The 22012-nt window shown below is 50.6% G+C and overlaps 2 protein-coding genes across 7 annotated transcripts in view; one reads left to right on the top strand and one right to left on the bottom strand.

Moving 5' to 3' along the window:
- LOC143822124 (beta-galactosidase-1-like protein 2) overlaps positions 1–13217 on the top strand; it is a 50805-nt gene extending 37588 nt beyond the window's left edge. Inside the window, exons 15-20 of one of the 2 annotated variants that reach the window (XM_077306837.1) lie at positions 993–1064; positions 2073–2151; positions 5789–5876; positions 8864–8978; positions 10070–10186; positions 10779–13217. In XM_077306837.1, coding sequence (XP_077162952.1) covers positions 993–1064; positions 2073–2151; positions 5789–5876; positions 8864–8978; positions 10070–10186; positions 10779–10865 — 558 coding nt within the window. In that variant the 3' untranslated portion in view covers positions 10866–13217. The remainder of the gene's footprint in view (positions 1–992; positions 1065–2072; positions 2152–5788; positions 5877–8863; positions 8979–10069; positions 10187–10778) is intronic. The other variant, XM_077306838.1, reaches the window with a different exon arrangement.
- A 77-nt stretch (positions 13218–13294) lies between these two features.
- B3GAT1 (beta-1,3-glucuronyltransferase 1) overlaps positions 13295–22012 on the bottom strand; it is a 47858-nt gene continuing 39140 nt past the window's right edge. For all 5 annotated transcript variants that reach the window (XM_077306841.1, XM_077306842.1, XM_077306843.1 and 2 more), the window contains 2 exons: positions 19371–19486; positions 13295–18451 (listed from right to left, as the gene is read on the bottom strand). In XM_077306841.1, coding sequence (XP_077162956.1) covers positions 19400–19486 — 87 coding nt within the window. In that variant the 3' untranslated portion in view covers positions 13295–18451; positions 19371–19399. The remainder of the gene's footprint in view (positions 18452–19370; positions 19487–22012) is intronic.

Raw genomic sequence — 22012 nt, 5'->3', positions numbered from 1 at the left:
ACAAGAGGAAATGCTTCTTCCTTCCGCGGGTAACTGTGGAATTGATTGCTAGAGGATCAGGTGATGGCCATGAATGTAGATGGGTTTCTTAAAAGGGTTAGGCAGATTCCTGAGCGGAGAGGTCTGTTTGCAACTATGAGTGACTAAAGAGACACTCCGGTGCGGAGGCAGGAACACCTCTGTAATCCAGTGCCTGGAGGCGGCATCAGGGGAATGCCTTGGCCTCCGCCCTGTTTGTTGGCCCTTGGCTGCTTTATGAGCTAAATAATCAGCTATGATTTTAGGTCTCAGTGGTGGGCAGAAATGCACAGGCCTACAATTTATTTTTTAAAAAATTATCTTTAAGGAAGCCTTCCAAGGCAACCTAGAACCCTTAAAACAAAGCCAGTCTGTGCAATATCAAATTGACCAAATATTATACAAAACACCGTTAAAAGAAGGTTTCAGGTTCCATGGACATCTAAAAAACAATTAAATTCAGCTTCCCTTGCAGGGTTTTTCATCTGGGGGGGCCACCGCAGAGGAGTCTCCCCACCATTTCCAAAGAGGTGAAGGAATGGGCAGCCTCGTGTGAGGATAAGGCAGCCCTTCTGCCAACCTCACCTTGCACCATTGAGAACTCCTATATTCCGAGGTCCTTAAACTTTTAGTGACAGTCTGCAGACTGCTCTTAACTCCAGCAGAACATTTTGGAAGGAACGTTCTTCCCCCCAAAAAAGATGGCTTTTTGGCCATCGCAGTACAGCCACTGATACCAGATAATCTGGATTTCTAAATTGTACACGTTTGCGTGTTTTTGTTTGAGTACCGTTTAAACGATTATAGTAATAAGCTTACCGTCCCAACTGGGAAGAGACCTCAGAAATCCCCAATTCCCTCGGGGCAGCGCTGTTGTTCCTTCCCTCCTCCCCCCCCCCCCTGCAAAATCCTCCTGTAATCCTCTGGCTTTTTGTGATTGGCAAATGAGCCTCCGTCTGGTTTCTGTCCTGCAGGTGTTCCTTAATTCACTGTATATGGGCTACCTGGATTACACCGTGCAAGACCTGCCTATTCCTAATGGACAGGTAAGCAGTCAGAGAGCTCAGCCTGAGTGGCATACAGAAGCGCCGGCCGTTAGATTGTCCGAAACGTTTGCGCTGCCCTTGAATCTTGATTCATGGTGTGATGGGCCGGGGTCAGCGCCAGGCAGATAACCTGGTGTGTCAAAGCCTTCCAACAATGGTGCCCCCCCCCAAAACAGCAGCAGCAAACCAGCTGAGATTTCCCACCCACAGTTAAATTCACCCCCTGCCATTTGAAAGCTCAATAATCGATAGGTCAGATTGATATCAGCCTTGCAAACCCAGCATTTCAAGCCTCACGGTGTCTGCAGTCCTGACTCCTGGGCTCTTCTATGGGGCCTTGAGCCTCTGCAAAGCACGTTCAGTAACCTTCCGGAGCTAAGACGAAGAATCCGGAGATATCAAAACAAAGCCCTCGGCAGGTTGCTGGGCCACAGAGCGAGCCTAGCTGTGAGGTGTAGGCGGCCGTCAGCCTGTCAGTCTTGGCTCTCAAGTCATGCTTCGTGCAGCCTTTTAAAACCACATATCCAAAAGCCCCCTGTGAACATTCCATGCCGTTCAGGGCCGTGGGCAGACATCTGATACAGATCTGACGAATTTAAGAGGTGGCTGTGGGAGAGAAATAGGTGTACTTCCACGGAATCCCTTCAAAATCCCTTCAAAACTCTTGAACAGGTCCCTGTGTCCTCAGCAGAGTACAGTGTCCTGAGCCGGTCCCTCCTTCCGCTTGCTTCTATTCCAGGCCTGTGGCTGGGATTTTGGGGGGAGGCAATTTGGAACTTGGACGCTGTTGTAGTGAGCCAGAGTGAAAAGGAAGCCGGACTAACCTTGCTGTCATCTTATGCCTGTGGCGTGTTCGTCGGGTACCAGGTGTGCAATGCACAGGAGGAAGGGCCCGACTCAGGCATGAGGGCACGGAGGGCAGGGATTAAGCTCCAGAGGCGATGTGCGCTGAACACGTCTCGCTACCCACGGCTTCTGGATCCAGCTGTGGCCTAACTGTCTTTGCAGGGATACCGGCTGCTCCGGATCCTTGTAGAGAACTGCGGGCGAGTCAATTACGGATTGAATCTGAACAGCCAGCGCAAAGGTGGGCTCTCTTGTTTCCTTCCACCCTTTCCTTAAAATACCTTGTTTTTTTAGCTCTTCTCAGCATGCAGGTTTCCCATCTTGTTCTGCCTCGTATTCATCCAAATTCGAGAGAACCAGCCAGCCAAAGATCCCGGCAGAAATGAAGTGAAGACAGGCTGGCTAATTGTAAAACTGAAGTTTGTTCAGTTTTACAATATGGCAGAAAGAGATCCGGTATCAACTCGTTTTCAGTAAATCACAAGTCTTCTTCAGTGGCTATCATATGTGTAATAAACAAAGGTCACGATCAGTTGGTATCTTTCTTGCCTCTTATAATATCACATTGCTTAAAAGGTCTTCTGTTTTCAATTACGTGCTAGAGGGAATCATGGTTGCAGCCCACTCAATAACCCTCCTGTTAGGATAGCCATTGAAGAAGATTTTTCGAAAACGGGGCATACCAGATCTCGTCCTGGCATATTGTAAAACTGAATAAACTTCAGCCATCGGCAGCCCACTTGTCTTTGCTTCATTGCTGGTCATATCCATCCAAAACAGAGGGGCCGTTTATATGCCTGGCTGTGAAAAATTCCACTTCCGTATTCCATGCCAAGAAATCTGAATCCTGCAACCAGCGCACTGTTGTGCAAAATGAGCCAGTTTGCATCTTGACTCTTATTTGGACACGATCGGTTATGATGGAATTCACACCCCCCCCCCCAACACACACTAGTACAAACTATTGACAATAGCCCCCTCTGTCCTGGTCCCCTCTTCCCCATTGCCTTGCATGGCAGCATTCATTCATTCATTCATTCATTCATTCATTCATTCATTCATTCCCCATTCTCCCCCAGAGGCTTCGGTCAACAGAAAAAGATATACTTAAAAATGAAACATTAAATATTAGGTTTTAAAATTTAAAAAATGAATAAATATAAAATAGCTAAACCAGTTTCCAGGAATAGACAATCTTTTAGTTGGGTGTGTTGTAGACAGGCAGGCCAGCAAGCGTCAAAGTTGTTTCTCGGCCTTGGCCCTCTGTCTTGCAGGCCCTGCGGAAGTGTTTAAGATCCTGGAGGGCCCTACTGTCATTTGGCAGAGTATCCCACCCGTTTGGGGCCAGGACCGAAAAGGCCCTGGCCTTGGCTTAGGCCAATTTTACTTCCTGGGGCCCTGTCATCCAAACTAGATCTTTTTATTTCAGATTAGTAAGTGATAAGAACTTTAGCCTCTGTAATTCAAGCCTCAGCTTGGCCAGCAGGGTTTCTTTGCTTGCATTTTTTAAAAGATGTATCCGTTTTGAATGTAGCTTTTTAATTTATTTGCATGCGTTTGTCAATGCCGCTATAGCAAAACAGCTCCTTCAGCTTGTCAGTTCTCTGAAGTGCTTTTAGAGTCTTTGTGGGGTTTGCCCTTGAGCCAGGCTCAGGAGGGGAGCGTTGTTGATGGGAAATTAAAATAGCGGAGAAGAGTTTTGTAGAGCAGGGATCTGAACCCATTAGAACTGTCAGCGTCCAGGTGGTAGCTGGAGGTCGCCTGGGATTACAACAGAGATCAGTTCACCTGGAGAAAATGGCCACCTCGGAAGGTGGACTCTGGCATTATACTCTACTGAAGTCCTTCCCCTCCCCTCTGATGAAGTTCCATGCTCCCCAGTCCCCAGGCATTTCTCAACCCAGAGGTGGCAATCCTGTCACCCAGGGGTAGTCAACCTGTGTTCCTCCAGATGTTCATGGACTACAATTCCCATGATCCCCTGCCAGCAAATGCTGGCAGGGGCTCGTGGGAATTATAGTCCATGAACATCTGGAGGACCACAGGTTGACTACCACTGCTGTAACCCATATGTCAGGGGTCTGGCCTACCGAATCACCTGCGGCGTGAACCCGGGCTTTCCTTTTATGCAAAACAGAACGCCATGCAGTGCTTCTGAAGCCCGTGGCTCCTCATACATCTTTGTAAAGGAGAAGTCCAATCCAAATAACGGCTCTGCTTTTCGGATAACGAATGCAGCCCGCTTCCAGAGCGCCGTTCGTATTTTGACAGTGTGTTTCTAGCGAGCATAACAGATTCGCTTTTCACGGCTTTGCTTTCGCTGCCTAACCATCGGTCGCCGCCGCAGCTTTTGCCGTTGGCTCTGGAATCGGACGGGATGGGCACCTGGAGACGGGCCAGCCGCACGGAGATGCTCGCACGGGGATTTGGGTACCGCTTGCGTTGTAGTGCTTAACCGCCGCAATCCGCTCCTGAGTGTCTGGCTGCAATGTTCTTTGCTTGACTCGTCTTTCGGCAAGAGGCCTTTTTGCCTGGCTTTCCTGGCTTTGTGCATGTGTGCGTGAGATCGGGATCCCACCCTCCAGGTGGGGCCTGGGGATGCCCGGAATGACTGCTCCTCTCCAGACAACTGAGATCAGTTCCCCTGGAGAAAATGGATGATTTGGAGGGTGGAGTTTAGGGCACTGGACCTCATTGATGACCCTGTCCTCCCCAAACCCCCAAACTTCCAGGAGTTTCCCAGCCTTTATTTGGCAGCCCTTTCACCCCATCCTCCACCGGTAGCCAAGGGGGACATGGCAACCCTGGTGTGAGATGATGTGAGTTTGTTTGGAGCGTGAGTAGCTGATGAGCGGGGAAATCCAATGCCGAGAAGAAGGCAAAAAGCTCTCCAGGCTTCCAGGGCTGCTCTGACCTGCAGGAAAACTCCTTCCTGGCCCCAAAACGGCCATCAGCATGACCCACTCACTATCTGCCCACATTCATTGCACATCAACAGAAAACGAGGAAATCTTGGTCCTGTTTTCTTCTCTGCCACAGCCTCTGTTGTTATTTTGCATGTCCCTTTCCCTGTTTCCCGGAACTGTCACACCCAGCTCTCCCCTTTTTCAGACCACGAGGGGGCTCGGAGATTCCTGGCCCAGAGTTTGGAAAAGGCCTTGGCCAAAGGGGTGTATTTTGACTCCGGCTGCTTCTCCAGCAGTTGGCCATTTGAGAAGCCAGCAGCTCCTCCAGAGCCATTTGGGCTGCAGCCGCTCAGCTTGCTGCTCCAAGAAGAGAAAAATCAAAACTCCCCCACGGGCTGCGTGGTGCCTGAAGTACCTCTACGGCCGACTGGCCATGGTTCTGTTTTCTTTTAGCAACCAGTTCACCTGCTGCTTTCTGAAAAGCCCAGCCCTGTGAATCAGTCAGTGAATGAAAATCTGACATAGGGCACAGGCGATAGTCTACCTTGGGGAGAGGGGAAGAGGAAAAGCAGGTGAGAGGTCTGTGTGCTACAATTGGAGGGGCCGTGGCGGGTCGTTAGAGTGTCTGCACGGCATGCAGCAGATCCCAGGCGCAGTCCCCGGTGTCTCCAGCTGAAAAGGTCAGATGACATGAAAGATCTCTGCCTGAGATCCCTGCAGGGCTGCTGCCTGCTTGAGCTGGCAATGCTGCCCTCCATGGACCGAGGGCCCCGTTTGGTATAAAGCAGCTTCGTGCGTTCAGGGCCAAAGGGATCGCCCTTTCGATCCGCAAGCCCAGCGCGGCACGTGGGCCCCATTGTCGCCGCGGAGGAGGGGTCGGTTTCATCTTCCGGCTGTTCCCTCCGCTGCCAACTGCAATCCATCAGCCGTGCCGCATCTCCGTGCCAGCGTTTACCCTCCTTTCTCTTTCAGGCTTAATTGGCGACATCCTTCTCAACCAGACCTCCTTGAGGAATTTCAAGATTTACAGCCTGGAGATGAAACCTGGCTTCATGGAAAGGTTTGCGGGGGGCGGGGCAGATAGCTGTATGCGTCCACACTTTTCTCTTCCCCTCCTCCACTGCTTGCTTGTTCCTTTACTTCTCCTCATTTGTAGCCAGCAGGTTTGGCAGAAGTGCAAGTCCTAGTTAGCGCGCCCACCTGCCGGAAAGCCCGGCATCTGGCAAAGGATCAGGCTGACAAAACTCCACTGGAGAGCGGCAAGAAAGCTCAGCAGAGCACTGCCGCAGCCCCTGTCCGCTTGGCCTGCAGTTCAGGTCTCCTCTCCTGGTTTTATTTCCCCCCGCTCATGCTTGGCCACGGGTTTGTGAATCCGATGCTGGGAAGCCCGAGAGCCAGCGTGGCATCAGGGTTAAGAGCAGCGGACTCCGGAGAGCCGGGTGTGATTTCCCACTCCTTCACATGCAGCTAACTGGGTGATCTTGCGCTAGTCCCAGTTCTCTTAGAGTTGCTCTCACTGAGCAGCTCTCACAGAGCTCCCTCAGCCCCACCAACCTCACAGGAGAGGAAGGGAAAGGTATTTGTGAGCTGCTTTGGTAGTGGAAGAGGGGTATGAAAACCAACTCTGTCTTCATGCACAAAAGGACAACTAGGGTTCCCAACCACCTGGAGCTGTCCTGGGATATTACAAATGATCTCTGGATGACAGAGATCAGCGCACCTGGAAAAAACAGCCAGTTTGGAAAGCAGACTCTAGGGCAGGGGTAGTCAAACTGCGGCCCTCCAGATGTCCATGGACTACAATTCCCAGGAGCCCCCTGCCAGCGAACGCTGGCAGGGGGCTCCTGGGAATTGTAGTCCATGGACATCTGAAGGGCCGCAGTTTGACTACCCCTGCTCTAGGGCTTTATAAGCCATTGATGAAGTCCCCTCCCCTCTGAAAGCCACATCCTCAAGCTCCACCCTGCAAAACTCCCAAGTATTTCCCAACCTATTGCTGGCAAACCTTAAAAGCAACACAGGCCAATGGAAAGCCCCGTACATTTCCCGAGGTTTGTCCGTAACGGGTGAGCGTAGGAAAGGGTTCCCCCCGGACCTCCACATAGTCACAGCCAACTTACACCCGCCCTGTAGAGTTTTCAGGGCAAGAGACAACTGGAGGTTGTTTGACATTGCCCGCCTTTGCGTTATGACTGTGAGCTTTCTTGGTTGTCTCCCATTGAATTACTAACTGGGTTCAACCCTGCTTAGCTTCCAAGATCTGACAAGATCGGGCTAACCTTGGGCCAGCCAGGTCAGGGCAACAGAAGTCAAGGGGAACGTTGTAGAAAAATGAAAATTGTCTTCCAGTGTAAGCTTTAATGGACCGATTCTCCTGGTGCAGCGAATGACTGCTTCCTGGGCAGGCCGTTTTTGTAGGGGGGTATGAAAAAACACGGCGGTTTTAGAGAGCTGCAAAGCACAGGAAGCACAGGGTGAAAATGTAATTACGTAGAATTAAAATTTCATCAAGGAAAAGACGGCGACTCTTCACTAATTCTGCTAAGCTAGCTTGCCCCAAACATGGTGGCTTTCTTACCCATTTGGACTGCCTAAGTAAGATGTTAACGATAGGATAATACCGGCCTTTATGCAGAGGGAGTCGATTAATCCTAGAAAACAGCTCATCTTAAAAGCAGTTTGGAGTTCCTCCTAGGATTTCGTGGGGCATGCAAAGGCCTTGGCTTTGGCGCCTAAGGCCCAGCTGTGTTCTTCTCCAGTCTTCAAAGCTTCGCCCAGTGACGCATTTGCAATTTAAACCTTGTTTGCGTTACCAGCGCACCAGGGAGCCGCCATTCCGCTGAGCCAGCGATCCTTCCCCCGGCAGTGTTTCCCCGGCACATCCTCGGTGTATGAAGAAGGAAGCCCTTCACTGGATTCGGGCCCCCGAGTCAGTTCCGCATCAGTTGCCTCTGGGCGTGTGCGCAGCCTTTGACTAAGGAACTGTACACAGCCCCAGAGAACCGAGACTGATTAGATTAAATGTGAAGTGACGCTTCCCGGCCCTCTGAAGGGATGTGGCCGTCTTGCGCTGCCTTCTCAGATTCAGCCATGCTCGTTGGAGCGTCTCCTCTAAGGGCTGTGGGCCCCGTCACCTGGATGGCAGAGGTGGGCTACCACTGAGGTTCTAAGGAGCGTTACTCTTCCTGGATGGCGTCCTGAGGATATGGGGGTAGCAGTTGGGGAATGAGATGAGCCAGGGGTGTGATAACCTGTGGTCCTCCAGATGTCCATGGACTACAATTCCCCTGAGCCCCTGCCAGCGAATGCTGGCAGGGGCTCATGGGGATTGTAGTCCATGGACATCTGGAGGACCACAGGTTGACTACCTCTGGTCTAGACAGTATATTTAAGCACGAGTACTTCTGACGACGTGTTGAAGGTTCCAAAGCCTCCAGAATGAACCCTGCCCGCCAGGTGGATTTGGAACGTTCGGCGTGCCGCTGAAGCAGGAGAAGGGGCCTTTAAAGGGACCTCCCCTCCCCTGTGCATGTTACAGCTGATCACGACAGCCACCTGGCAGGCTGGAAGGTAGTGTTTAAACTTTAAAGGGACTGGGTGTGGCCTGCCCTCCCTTCCCATACTCCATACCAGGGGTAGTCAAACTGTGGCCCTCCAGATGTCCGTGGACTACAATTCCCAGGAACCCCTGCCAGCAAATGCTGGCAGGGGCTCCTGGGAATTGTAGTCCACGGACATCTGGAGGGCCGCAGTTTGACTACCCCTGCTCCATACCCTTCTTCACAGACTGGGGGATTATTGAAGGAAGCACAAACTGCCCAGAGGCCGTTTTATTTTCTGCATAGTTGTTTTATTTTCTGCATCTTTACCGATAGTTGTAGCTAAATGCTGTTCAAGTTAACTGGTGGCCACAAGGACTGCACTGGAGTAACCCAAATAGGTGGGTGGAGGCCAAGGGCAGGTGTGAGTATTGTGTGAAATTGATTGGGAGATTCCCTGAGTGAGCTGCCGCTCCTGTTCTCTCAGCTGTTTCTTTCCCTCACGCAGCCTCCGAGAGACCACCTCTTGGGGTTCAGTCCCTGACAGCGTGGAGGGCCCTGCTTTCTTCCGAGGAACCCTAAAAGTGCAATACATGCCTCAGGACACTTTCTTGAAGCTCGAGGTGAGCGTTTGGTTATTTTGGAGAGATCCGAGGTGATCCCGGCCTTCTGAAGGAACAGCCTTTCTTCCCTTACAAGCTCCTTAGCCAAAAGGAAACCTTACTGCACAAAAACTGGCTCCCTTTAGCCTGTGGCTGTTTTCCTCCATGCTGCTGTTGCTCGGTCCAGAAATATACCTGCCAGAGTGTAACCCACGTGATATGGATCTAAATTGACTCTTGAGCCCTGAAGTTGACTTAATTACCCATCCTTTTTAAATAAAAGACCAGGCAGTGAAATCACGCAGCGGCTCGTATTTGCTGTTATAGTTACATGCATGCTTCTCATAATTTGCAACAGGCTGTGCAACCCTTTTCTTTTTTTTCCCTAACCGTGTGTTGTTTTTGAGGGGGTGTGGGTGAAAATCTATTGATGTGCATTTCAAGCCCGCTGCCTGCTCAGGGCACGCAGCTAGCAGTGCTGAATATTTTTTTCTGGCATGCAGAGCAGGCATGGAAAAGGGCATCCCTGGTCAGCGGGCACTACAGCAGCACAACTTCTTGTTGCACTTGGCAAATTCATTGAGCCTGGTCAAGATTGGAGAAGTACAAATGGGGGTGGAACCCTCAAGGATCTTGCAGGGAGGTTGCCTCCCTTCCCCCCTCCCTTTGCTTCCTCCCTTCTGTAACAGATTTTTCCTCTTTTCTTTTCCCCTCCAATCTGGTCAGTCTTCCTCACCTCTCTTTCTCCCCTTCTCCTTCATCCTCCTCTTTCTCCCTCTCCCCTTATTTGCCAACCTAACACCCCTCCCTTTTGCTTACCCATGCATGTATTTTGTTTTAAGATGTCACATTTTTCTGCAACCCCACCGTGATCCCCCAGGTTTTCTGTTCAGCATCACCGTGGCCCCAATCTGCAGATGTAGATACCCAAAGGGGGGGGGGACATGCTTGAGTAATCGAGATACAGACGTGGCAACTTCACTCTTCATCATCTCCTCGGATTGTTAGGGCAAGGATGGCTAGCAGTCAGCCACACTAAAAGGGTAGCCATATTGGAGTGCTGAGGTGTAGCAGTGGGGCTACTTATTGTTTACCCCTTGTTAATTTTCCAGGGTTGGGAAAAGGGTGTTGTGTTCGTTAATGGGCAGAACCTCGGTCGCTACTGGAAAGTCGGCCCTCAAGAAACACTCTACCTCCCAAAGACGTGGCTGCATCAAGGAGACAATGAGGTCAGTTAGCCGATACCTGACCACTTGGACGCATGATGCGGCCATATAACTTATCAGGCCTTAGATCTGGCAAGGTCAGTTTTGTCTACGTGAACTTTTCTCCAAGGTTCTGGGCAGAGGTCGGTGGCATCATTTACAACTTGATCCCTCTCACTGGAGATGCCAAGGATTGAACCTGGGATCTTCTGCGTCCAAAGCAGATGTTCTAAGGCCCCCCATCCCTGGCCTGCTAATGTTTTCACCGCAAGTCTTGCTTTTTCTGTGCTTCCACTCACAGAGGACAAGGGAATGGGAACTAGAGACAGGGCGTTTTCGGTGGGGGTTCCCCTTCTTTGAAATGCCCTCCCCCTCAAGGCCCACCAGGCCTGATTAGATTTTAGATGCCTGGCTAAAATATACATAGTTGTTAGATTGACCTTTGGCCTGTATGCCCCACCTGATTGATGCTTTTTGTGACCTGCCTTTGTAGCTTGGCCTTGGATTTGGAAAGCTAGTTCACTTTAAAAAAAAACTGCATCCTGTCATTTTGTGTCTCTGTTTTTTTTTTTTTTTTAACCTTACCATTTTCCTTTCCATCCCACTTCTTCTCCAGATCGTGATTTTTGAAGAACGTCTTGCAGGTCGGATAGTCCAGTCCATGGATTTGCCTTTTTTAGGGAGGACTCATTATGTGGACTGAGCAGGGGGCCTCCGGGTCCGTTCTGCCCTTCTCCCCAGCCCTCGTTCGGTTCCTGTTCGATGTTGTTTGCAGAGAGATGCTTTGGAAAGGAATTTGGAGTCACAGGATCTGGACGCTGGTAGGGTCTGGCCGTCCCAAACCAGATGGACATGCAATACATGCCCCATGCCAGTGAATCTGGACAGCTGACTCCGAATACTCCAAGTGGTAAAGAAGCCCAAAGCCTTTCTGTCGGAGCTCACCATTTCTGCCAGCTCGCTTAAGTCAGCTGTCTCAGTGGCGCTGAGGATCTGGTAAGGGAACGAATCAGCAAGAGCGGCCAGAGATCCGCTGGTTTTAAGAAGCTCGCCTCGAGCCAATTGGACAGACACTGGACACCGAGTTGTTTGCAGCTGGAAGAAGGAGGGAAAAAAACCATCTTGTGCAGTGAACCCACGGGGGTGTCCTGTGCTTTCTGGGCAACGGAGCCAACTTTTACTGTGAAGGAAAGGAAATCTCTTCTTCCATTCTTAGGTGCCTGGTTTGGTTAAGCGTACCGGCTGTGGGTTGAAATGTAACTTCCATGTTTTTGCATTAATCCTAACAAGTTGCACTGCGGGGTTTTTACTGTTCAGAGAGCCCCCGAGGAGCCAGTTTAATGTTCTGTATATAAATGCGGGGGCACGAAGGAGGGGGAGCATTTCCCTAGTTTTAAATGCTTTCCTTGTGGGGAAAAAAAACAATTTCTTGCATGTTCTTAACCTACAGGGGCGAGCATGTTCCCAGTCTGTCCGGGAGGACCTTTCCCTCTTAAATACATCTTGGGCAGGGTTTCCCCCATCATTCCCACTTTGTAATGTAGGGGACCATTCAAAATCTGATTTATCCCTATGGCATTTCATGATCCTGTCCAGAAAATCCTCACTTCAGCTTTTGCAAGCTATCGATTTGGCGTTCCTTGGGGAGGTGGGGGCAGTATTTTCACCTATTCTGGAATGCTTGATACGGATCCTGTGTCGGGGGGGGGGGGCCTGCATCGAAGCTGTCATAAGTCACCGTGACAGAGGGGAGAGCTCTTTTAGGGCACATTCCACCCCCTCCCTCTGAATTCCTAGCCTGAAATGGCGCTTATGGAAAAGGAGGACAGAATCCTATGTAATTTTTGACATTAAGGTTGCTAATTTTTTTAATGCTTTTTAAGTTGGCATTTTAGAAGAGGAAAGAAACAGAATAAGGGAAAAGGGACAGTGTGTTCTCTCTCACACACAACATTCACACAGAGGCTTCTGTTTCTCCCCCTTTAATACCCTCTGACAGCAAGCATCCCTTTTCCCCCTGACGTTTAGTCTCAATGCAAACAGTGCCGATTCTCAAAGGCTCCAGTACTTCAGAAGTACAATTCAGTCCCTCTTTGGAGACTATCGTGTTCCCTTCTTGCTAAAACAAGAGTTTCTTCTCTTCCTCCCTTCCCCGCCCACAAGTCTTCCCATAGGAAGCTTTTAACTTGAACATATTTCACGGGTTTCCCCCCTTCCTCCCAAGTACCTGCCCACCCCCTCTGTGGAATTCAGCACCTGACCTTCCAGCAGCCCCCCCTGCAGGGAGGGACGCTGGCCAAACAAACCTTCCATGCTGAGGCTCCGGGGACGAGTAGACGCACAACCGTTAGTTAAAAACCATATTTAATTTTATTTAACAAATTAAATACAGTTGAATTAAAACGGAGAACAGAGAGTGCAGCTGGGAATACACCCCGTCCTCCCACCCTGGAGTGGGTAACTTCTGCCCGCCGCACCCCCCCCCCCAGAGGCTTGGAGCCCCGCTGTGTTTGGGAGCAGAGACCAGGTGGGTGCCCGAGGCCCCCTTTCATCAGCATGTTTTGCAAAAACAATTTTTTTGGGGGGGGGGGAAATGGAGGTGGGGGAGGAATCTCAGGGTGCAGCCTTTTGATTGGGTCTTGATTGGCTGCGATCTGGCCCGGGTGATTGTTGTCACTGATAAAACAGACATGCAACTGGAAGAGGGCGGCCGCGGGGAAGAAGCCTTCTCATCGTAGGAACTTGAGTCTTTCTGTTATTCAAAATTCTGCTGTTCCCTGCTAAGAGCTGGATTGGAGGGCGGGGGGAGAAGGGCGTGTGTTTGGACATCGCAGCCTCCCGCTCTGGAGCCCAAGACCGACCACGTGCCTAAAGAGGTTCCCGATGTCCAGTGTTGACATGTTGTTGTAGTTCATGCTTCAGTTTTAATGTCGTTGCCCCCCCAAGTGGGAATATGTTGTTGTTTTTTTTCAGAGTTGGGAAGAAAAGGCCTTATCACAACAGGGTTTCTTGGGGACAGGAGGGGGGGGGGACGTCTCCCCGATGGATAGTTCGACGAATGCGTCATAATTAAAAAAAACATCCACCCCCCAAAACGGTCTTATTATGATGGCAATTTATTTTAAATATATCAGGAGACGGAGAGAGCTCTGTGGTTAGTCCAAAGAGTGATTCGCTTCCACGCTGTCTTACACATCATCATAGCTACAGAAGTTAAGGGTTAAAAAAATTAGTGCATTTTCCTTTCCTGTACAGGATTTATGTTGCTTTCCTACAGCTGGCAGGTGCAATTGTGCTTTAGGCTCCCTTTCTTCGTGTGTTAGAAGAGAGCCACAGGATCATTGGTGTCCATCCGATTGTTGAAAGTCCAACTAGGACCTACGGTGCCGATTTGAATGGTTGACAGCTGCGGCTTCTAATCTGGGGAGCCAGGTTTGATTCCCTACTCCTCCCCCTCCTCCCCATGCAGCCAGCTGGGTGACCTTGGGCTAGTCACAGTCCTTTTAGAGCTGTTTTCACAGCACAGTTTCTCTCAGAGCTCTCTCAGCCTCACCTGCCTCACTTGGGTGTCTCTTGTGAGGAGAGAAAGGGAAGGCGATTGTAAGCTGCTTTGAGACGCCTCCTGGTCGTGAAAAGTGGGGCATAAAAACCAATTCCTCTTTTTGGGGCTGGGGGGGCGGGGGTCGAGAGATGGGTCAATCTGTCTTTGGTCTTTGATTTTCCCAAGAGATTGACACCAGCTCTCTCTGAAAAAACACTGCATGAAAAATCTGCAAATCAGACCTTAAACTGGTCCCCAAAGGACCCACCAACAGGGGTGGCCAAACTGTGGCTCTCCAAGTCTCCCAGGACTGCACATGCTGGCAGGGGCTAATGGGAATTGTAGTCCTGGGACACTTGGAGAGCCACAGCCTGGCCGCTGCTGCTCTATAGGCAAGTGAGACTTTTAAAACTTTAGCGGCTGCTGGTTGCTTGGCGGGATTGAACTGGAAGTGCCTGCACAGAAGAGGGCAGCAAACCATTAGGTGTATTTCTCCAAAATCTGGGAAAAGAGCATCTTTGGGCAGCTCTCAGGTGCCAACAGATCATAAACTCAAGGCTGTTGCTGAACGCTTCCCCCCTACCAGGAATCCTTTTCCGAATAACTGCAGTGTCATTCCCTGCTCTCCCCCACCCCACCCCCTTCCTGGTGGATTGGAGAGAGAAGGGTTCTATCCCAGCCACCACGAGATCTTTTTTTGTGCAGGTATTTAGAGACATATGGTCCTTGGGGCAGGGGCCGTGGCCCAGTGGTAGAGCGTCCCCTTGGCCTGCAGAAGGTCCCAGGTTCAATCCCTGGCATATCCTGCTAAAAGATCCGGCAGCGGGTGACATGGAAGACCTCTGCCGGAGACCCCGGAGAGCAGCTGCCAGCCTGAGTAGACGATACCGAGTGACGGATCAAGGGTCTGATTCAGTGTTCGTTCGTGTGACTTCTCGCTTCGCTTTTTATTTGGTGATGCCCCATGAATATGGACGATGCTATGCAAATAATAAAATATTTGGAGCTGGGGGAAAGGGGGAGGGTTTGGCCTTGCCCCAACACATGGCCTGAATCAGAACTTCCCAGCAGCTGTTTTTCTCTCGTGGCTTGCTTGCTTGTTTGTGCAGGCCAGCATTGAAACTCCTGGGGGGGGATTAGATTTCTTACCCCCGCTTTAATCTGGTCCCATGGGGTTAGCACGGCCCTCAGTCAGTCCCAAATGTGTTTACTCCTCTTTAAGCTGAACCATGTCAATTGGCGGAGATTGGACTAACTCTGCATAGGACTTTGCGGTTACTTGATTGCCTCTGGAGCTCACCATTGGTTTTGCTGTGGCAAAGAGACTCCCCTTTGTTGACGCAGCCCTCCTGAGCTTGGCCCTGGGCTAAAATTCGTGCGCAGGTACTGTTTGCAAAGGAAATCGCTGCGGGGAAGCTGGAATCGACAAGGCTGCTAACCAAGAAGTCAGCCCACTCTCTTCTAGCACCGGAGTCTCCTCTGCGAGAGTCTGGGGGTCTCCTGGTTCTCTTTCTCTCTTTCCCACCAGCTTGTCTCATAATTGGCCCTGGTCATTCATCGCCTCCAGCAGGCAGAGATATGAGATGAAAGCAAAGCAGGTGCGTCCTGGACCGTTTTCTTGGACACCTGCAGAGCTGAACTGGGTGAGCAAGGGCAGCGGGTCAAAGGCAAGGTTCTGACGCCGGGACCAAGTCAGTCCCTCTTGAATCAGATGACAGTCTTTCTGTTCGGCTCTCCTTGAGGGCCAGCGTGGTGTCACGGTTAAGAGCAGTGGCCTCTAATCTGGAGAGCTGGGTTTGATTCCCCGCTTTTCCTCCACGTGCAGCCAGCAGGGAGAACATGGGCCGGTCACAGATCTCTTAGAGCTATTCCTCTGGAGCAGTTCTTGCAAGAGCTCTCTCAGCTCCACCTACATCATGGGGCAGGGGTGGTCAAACTGCGGCCCTCCAGATGTCCATGGACTTACAGTTCCCAGGAGCCCCCTGCCAGCATTCGCTGGCAGGGGGCTCCTGGGAATTGTAGTCCATGGACATCTGGAGGGCCGCAGTTTGACTACCCCTGTCATGGGGTGTCTTGTGGCAAGAGGAAGGGAAAGGTGTTTGTAAGCCACTTTGGAACTCCATCAGATAGTAAAAGTGGGGTATATAAAAACCAGCACCTCTTCTTCATCTTCTTGCCGGGGGGACGAGCAAAGCAAGGGCCATCTCTGCCAGGCTTCGGCCCAGGCTGTGACGTGTCTGGAATGCGGGGGCAATGTTCTCTGAGCAAGAGCATGTAAACTCTGTGCTGGAAAATCCCAGTCTTTTTCCACCCAAGTGACTTATCGCAGCCTTCCTCCAAGGTATGGCAGGGACCGTGACAGGGTTGCCATGAAGTGCTCATGTGCCTGTGACCATTCCTTCTCCCGGAGAGAGTTTTAAAAACTGTGTGCAGGGGGAGAAGGGGAGGCTAGCTAGGTGCAAGAGCCAGCTTGGTGTAGTGGTTAGGAGCACGGACATCTAATCTGGTGAGCCAGGTTCGATTCTGCACTCCCCCACATGCAGGCAGCTGGGTGACCTTGGGCTCACCACAGCTCTGATAAAGCTGTTCTGACCGAGCAGTGATATCAGGGCTCTCTCAGCCTCATCTCCCTCACAGGGGGTCTGTTGTGGGGAGAGGAAAGGGAAGGCGACTGTAAGCTGCCTTTGCAAGACTCCTTCTGGTAGAGAAAAGCGGCATACAAGAACCAACTCTTCTTCACGTGCAGAAATCTTGCCTTGGAAGAATTCTGCAGCTGCTCTTCTAAAGGCATGCAGTTAACTCTCACATTGTTGAATGCCCCCCCGAAAAAAAATCCCCCATTCTTCCATGTAATATAGCAAGCACAATGTAGAGAAGGGTTCGGCATAGACTTCTCCATAAGGTGCTAGTCCACTACATATGGAGAGACTGCGTAAGGGAAAATATTCATAAGGCCGGCACTCCCCTGCAGTCTGAAAAGGTACAGACGCAGTCCTGCTTGTGTGTTGATTGCCATTTGCTTTAAAAGGCCTCTGCACCAGGGGGTGACCATTCCTCCCCCCCCCCCCAACCATATACTGCAGCAGCATTCCATAAGACTAGATATTCCTGACACCTTTCCTGACACCCACCAAGTGTTTTTTGAAAGGTTCTGATGGAGCTTTTGTCCAGCAAGGCTTCTGATTGGCCGTTGGATTTTTGATTGGCTGTGCAGAATTTTCTTCCCCGTGTGGTTGAAGGTTAGCTGCAGCAGCCATTTTGTGGCTGGCTCCGCCTCCTGGGGCAGCCATTTGGGGCAAGAATTCCAAAGGTGCTCAGAATGCTTGGCGAGCTCTGCTTAAGGACATTCCTGAGGGAACCTGTTGCCTATGGCAGATTGCTTTTCAGTAGGACTCTGAAGACAGTTGGTTTCATTATTCACTAACCGTGTCTCTGGTTTCAGCCTCTGCCTGCAAAACCCAAACAATTGCTTAGCAGTCCTGGGAAAGTTGCAATACCATCTGGGACCAAAGGCCATGCATTCAACACCAATGTTTTACGCCCCGCTGCAGGGGTGGCCAGTCTGTGCCTCACCAGATGTCCAAGGCCTACAGTCACCATGAGCCCCTGCCAGTGCACTAGAATTACCATGCATGCTACTGGCAGGGGCTCATGGTAATTGTAGTCCATGGACATCTAGAGACCCACAGTTTGCCCACCCTTGCCCAACAACATCTCAGCAGGGAAACGGATGAATCAAGGAAACCCCAGCACATTCCCGGTTTGCTTTTCCTTATCCCAGAGTATTGGGGCAGAGCCAAAACTCTCTTTTCAGCCAAGTTCCCAGAAAGATCCCTTTTGGAGATGTTGGGGGGGGGGGGGAAGAGCAGTAGTTCAGAGTCCTGCAAACCTTGCTGAGGTAGGCACACACTGGAAATCCCCATTCTCTGAAGCAACACGTGCAGCTTGGGAAAGGCCCATCTTGCCCATCAAAGCTAGGGTTTAAACCGAAGGGAGGAACAAGAAACATTCTTGCGTGAGTGCTGGAAATATTTTGCATGGCACAGGAGGGCACAGCCTCCTTCCTTATCTCTCTGGAGCTGATGAAAGAGGTACAGACTGCAGAAAAAGGGACAAAGGTGGTTATTTGCTAATTTGCAACTGCCAGTCCTTTTCTACCTGCCCTCTGACCTCGCTAGGCTGCCCAATTACCTTTCTTTTTTTCTTTTTTTTTGCAGCGAAACAAATATAATTTAAGTGCAACGGTACCACTACTGAACCCAGCTTCTTCTCTGCAACCAAAGAGCAGCTCTTGCTGGTCATGCCCAAGTAATGTGTGTCCCTTGAGAGACGGAAGGATATTGTTGGGGACCAAAATGGAAACCATTGTCCTTGTCAATGTTCTGCGGAATCCCTTTGGTCTGAAACTTGGCTTCCAAAGGGGGCTTTTCAGGCATGCTTCCTTCCGTTGTGCAACCCGTGCACTTTCTACTCACTGCATCCCATGAGGCTCCTCACCTCGAACCAAAAGTGACGCCATCTCCACGGCTTCTGTGCTTTTTGTTTTGTGTGTCCCTGGTTTGTTGTCTCCAGCAGGTCGGTTGTGGTGTTTTCCGGCTTTGTTCGGAGTGTGCGTGGAAGTTCAGAAGAGTCTGAGGAGTTTGGATTGGTTTGCTTAGTCAACTCAGTTGCTCTTGATCTGTTCAAAAGTATCTGGACCAATCCTGGAGACCACGCACCTGGCTTGGGACTCCGCAGAAGGGAATATGCTGCAAATTAAAATGGCAACTTTGGTGTGGTGCATTGGCTGGGTTTATGCTCTTTGGGTTCTAGCTTGGTTTACCTTCTCTGGGTTGGGAAATTCCAGGAGATTTGGGGTCAGAATTTGGGAAGGGTGGGCTTTGGAATGGGGAGGGACCACGCTGCAGAATAATGCCATAGCATTACAGCAGTCATTTGCTCCAGGAGAACGGATCTCTGTACTCTGGAAGTCAGTTGTAATTCTGGGAGAACTCCTGGCCCAACTTGGAGGCTGACAGAACTAGTTCCAACCCAGGCTTCCAATGCATTATCTCTCTAAAGCAGGGGTAGTCAACCTGTGGTCCTCCAGATGTCCATGGACTACAATTCCCATGAGCCCCTGCCAGCAAACGCTGGCAGGGGCTCATGGGAATTGTAGTCCATGGACATCTGGAGGACCACAGGTTGACTACCCCTGCTCTAAAGGGCTACGTATGTCCAAGCAGTTTTTTTCTATTTTAGTTTTGCAAGGGAGGAACTTTAACTGGTTTCATAACAGGCCCAGCTATGGCAGGATTTCGCGTGAGAGCCTTCTTTCTCCAGACGGAGAAGGCCCTTTACCTCCCAAATAGCTTTTACATAGGTGTGAAATACATTTTAGCTGGACCTATCTGGAGACACTCAGGTGGCAATATCACTGCTCGGTTTCAAAACACGGCACTCGACACTGCTACTATGGTTATTTTCAGCTTAACAGAAGTGTTTCTCTCTCTCTCTTTTTTAAAAAGCCCCTTTCAAAAATAAGTCTTCTGCTTTTGAAACCAAGGAAACTGGAAGCCTAAAACAATCCTATTTACCCCAAGGGAGGCATCTGGGTGTCTGCTTGGTCTTTTGCATGTGCCAAGTCTGCTTTCTGTCTCCTCATTTTAAAATCTGGCTGAGTCATACCTGTTAACCTCTCTCTTTGCTGCCGGATGTCAGATTTCCACATTGGGGTCTGTGAAACCTTTCTTTCCCTCGTTGACCAGTACTGGTTTCTCCGTCCTCGTGTGCCAGACGAGAATCTGAATTAGGGGAGGGGGGGGGGAGAAGAGAAAAGTCTGCATAAAATCTTCTCTTATTAAAACAATTGCAAGACTAGACCTATTCCCTGGAGGCTAATGACCCATCTCCGAGTCTTGAAGAAGGCTAGTCAAAGACCTCATGGGGCTCCCCCTCCCTCCAGAGCCAATGAGATGGGAAATGGAACATGAGCATAAATGACCCATTTTATGGCGCTGTGTCTTGGGGCATTAACCCAAATTTTCACCACACTCTTGCCTAATGACCTCTCGTCCCGACAATATTCACCACCCTTCTTTGGCTTGTCGATCTTTCCACCGTCTTTGCTGGCAGTAACGGGGGACGGCCTTTGAGAGGCACGCTTATGTCCCCTGGAGAAGCTTAGGACCGAGCATGCAAAACCTGCTTGAAATCCCCGGACTCAGAGAAGTTAAATTGGCCTCAACCGGAGCCACAGCCTTCTCAGCCCTGGCGCCTTCCTGGTGCTCTCCCAAATGAGATCAGGGCCCTGCGGGACCAAATACCATTCCGCAGGGCCTGTAAGACAGAGCAGTTCCGCCGGACTACAGTTTGAGACCTCTAGAATTCCATCGAGAGCTGGCATCCCTACAACTGCCGCTGAAAACTCTACCTACATGACACCAAAGGTAACAGTAAGTATTTAGAAGGGTGCCATATGGAGAATGGAGCAGAATTGTTCTCTCTTGCCCCAGAGGGACAGACCAGAACGAATGAGATAAAATTAATTCAAAAGAAATTCCATCTAAACATCCGGAAGAAGTTCCTGATAGTCAGAGAGGTTTCTCAGTGGAACAGGCTTCCTCGGGAGGTGGTGGGTTCTCCATCTTTGGGAATTTTTAAACAGAGGCTGGGTAGCCATCTGACGGAGAGGCTGATTCTGTGAAGGCTCAAGGGGGTGGCAGGTGATAGTGGATGAGCGATAGGGTTGGGAGTGTCCTGCATATGCAGGGGGTTGGACTAGATGACCCAAGAGGCCCCTTCCAACTCTATGATTCTGTGAAAGGATTCTTTGGCCATGGCACAGTCAAGTTGTCTTCAGAATCTTCCACCACCTCACTGTGATTAAGGACCCCTCATTCGGAACCCCTCATTCTATGATTCTAAATGTTAAACTTTACTCCCCATCTCCCCCCGCCATTGGTACTGAGAAAAGGAAAGGGATTCATAAGCTCCCAGATTTTAAAGTATAACTGCTGTTAATGTGAAATGTTTAAAACCTCCTTTTATTAGGAACTGTTGTAAGCTGCCCTGAGCATTCAGGGAAGGGCAGCATATAAATGAGATTTTCAATAAATAAACAGATGCAGACTGCCTTCGGGTAGGATGTCGACAGCCCTTTGGTTTGGAAGCCAGGTCTGTGGCCAAGGCTCAGGGATCCTTTCTTTGTAGGACTACCAGCTCTTAGCATGGAAATCCCTAGAGATCTGGTAGCGAAGTGTGGAAAAGTTAGAGTTTGAGGAGGGAGAGACCTCATACGGGTACACTGCTGTAGCATCCATGCTTCGAAGCAGCTGTTTTCTCCAGGGTGACTGATCCCTGTTATCTGGAGATCAGGTGTCATTCTGAGAGATCTCTCCAGCCTCCACCGAGAGGTTGTCACCCCTAGCTCCAGTTGAGAGAACGTGTAGCTCACCTGCTACGAACGGAGGCCTGCCAGGTGTTTGGCAATCTCCCCTCCATTTTTTCAGAGCAAAACAGGCAGCCAAAACAGCCGAAAGTCCTTTGGGGCCAGACGAAGCACCTGGACTGCCAGCTGCCGATCCGGACGGCCTCCAACGGCCCTTGCAGGTCTGCTGACAGCAGCGGCTTCTTTGATTTCTGCCCAAACTGGGTCAAGTCCGCAAGCTGGGCAGCTCAGCCCTTAACCTGCTCGTGCCAGGATGGTGCGCATCTCTGCCGAACATCCTTTCCTGCCCTGCTCTTGAGCATCTCCCCTGGCCGCCGCAGACGGCATGTCCCTCCGGAGCGACGCTCGCTCTGCCATCTCCCTTCAACACTTCCTCACCTTGACAGGGCTCTCGCCTCGTTGCCATGGCAATGAACTGCATGTTTCATCGATCCCATTTCCGACTCCCGGCCGCTCGTGGGGTTTTGCCTGAGACGAGCTTGGCTGAAAACAAAGATCTGCTCCGTTTAGGCCAGGAAGAAAGTCAGCCCTTTGGGCAGGACGGTGCTCTTAAAGCGGCTGTGTCTCAGTTTTCAATCCCTGGGCGATGTCGTCCCCAGGAGCGGCTTACGGATTCGCGGGGCCCCTAGCACGAGAACTAGTTTAAGAATCTGTGGGGCCCAAGCAGAGTCCAATGGCCATGGATTTATTTCATTCATTTTTAATTTATTGAAATTGTACTTGAATGTTTGATGGTTTGTCACCTGCCCTGACACAACCAGGGAAGGGGATCTATAAGATTATGACTGCAGCTTCTTCTCCTTCTCCTTCTCCTCCTCCTCTCCTCCTCCTCGTCCTCGTCCTCGTCCTCGTCCTCGTCCTCGTCCTCGTCCTCCTCGTC

The sequence above is a fragment of the Paroedura picta genome, chromosome 12 (genome assembly GCF_049243985.1).
Source record: "Paroedura picta isolate Pp20150507F chromosome 12, Ppicta_v3.0, whole genome shotgun sequence".
NCBI classification, from domain to species: Eukaryota; Metazoa; Chordata; class Lepidosauria; order Squamata; family Gekkonidae; genus Paroedura; species Paroedura picta.
The sequence above is the reverse complement of the archived record's forward strand: the minus strand, read 5'-3'. Positions and strand labels throughout refer to the sequence as shown.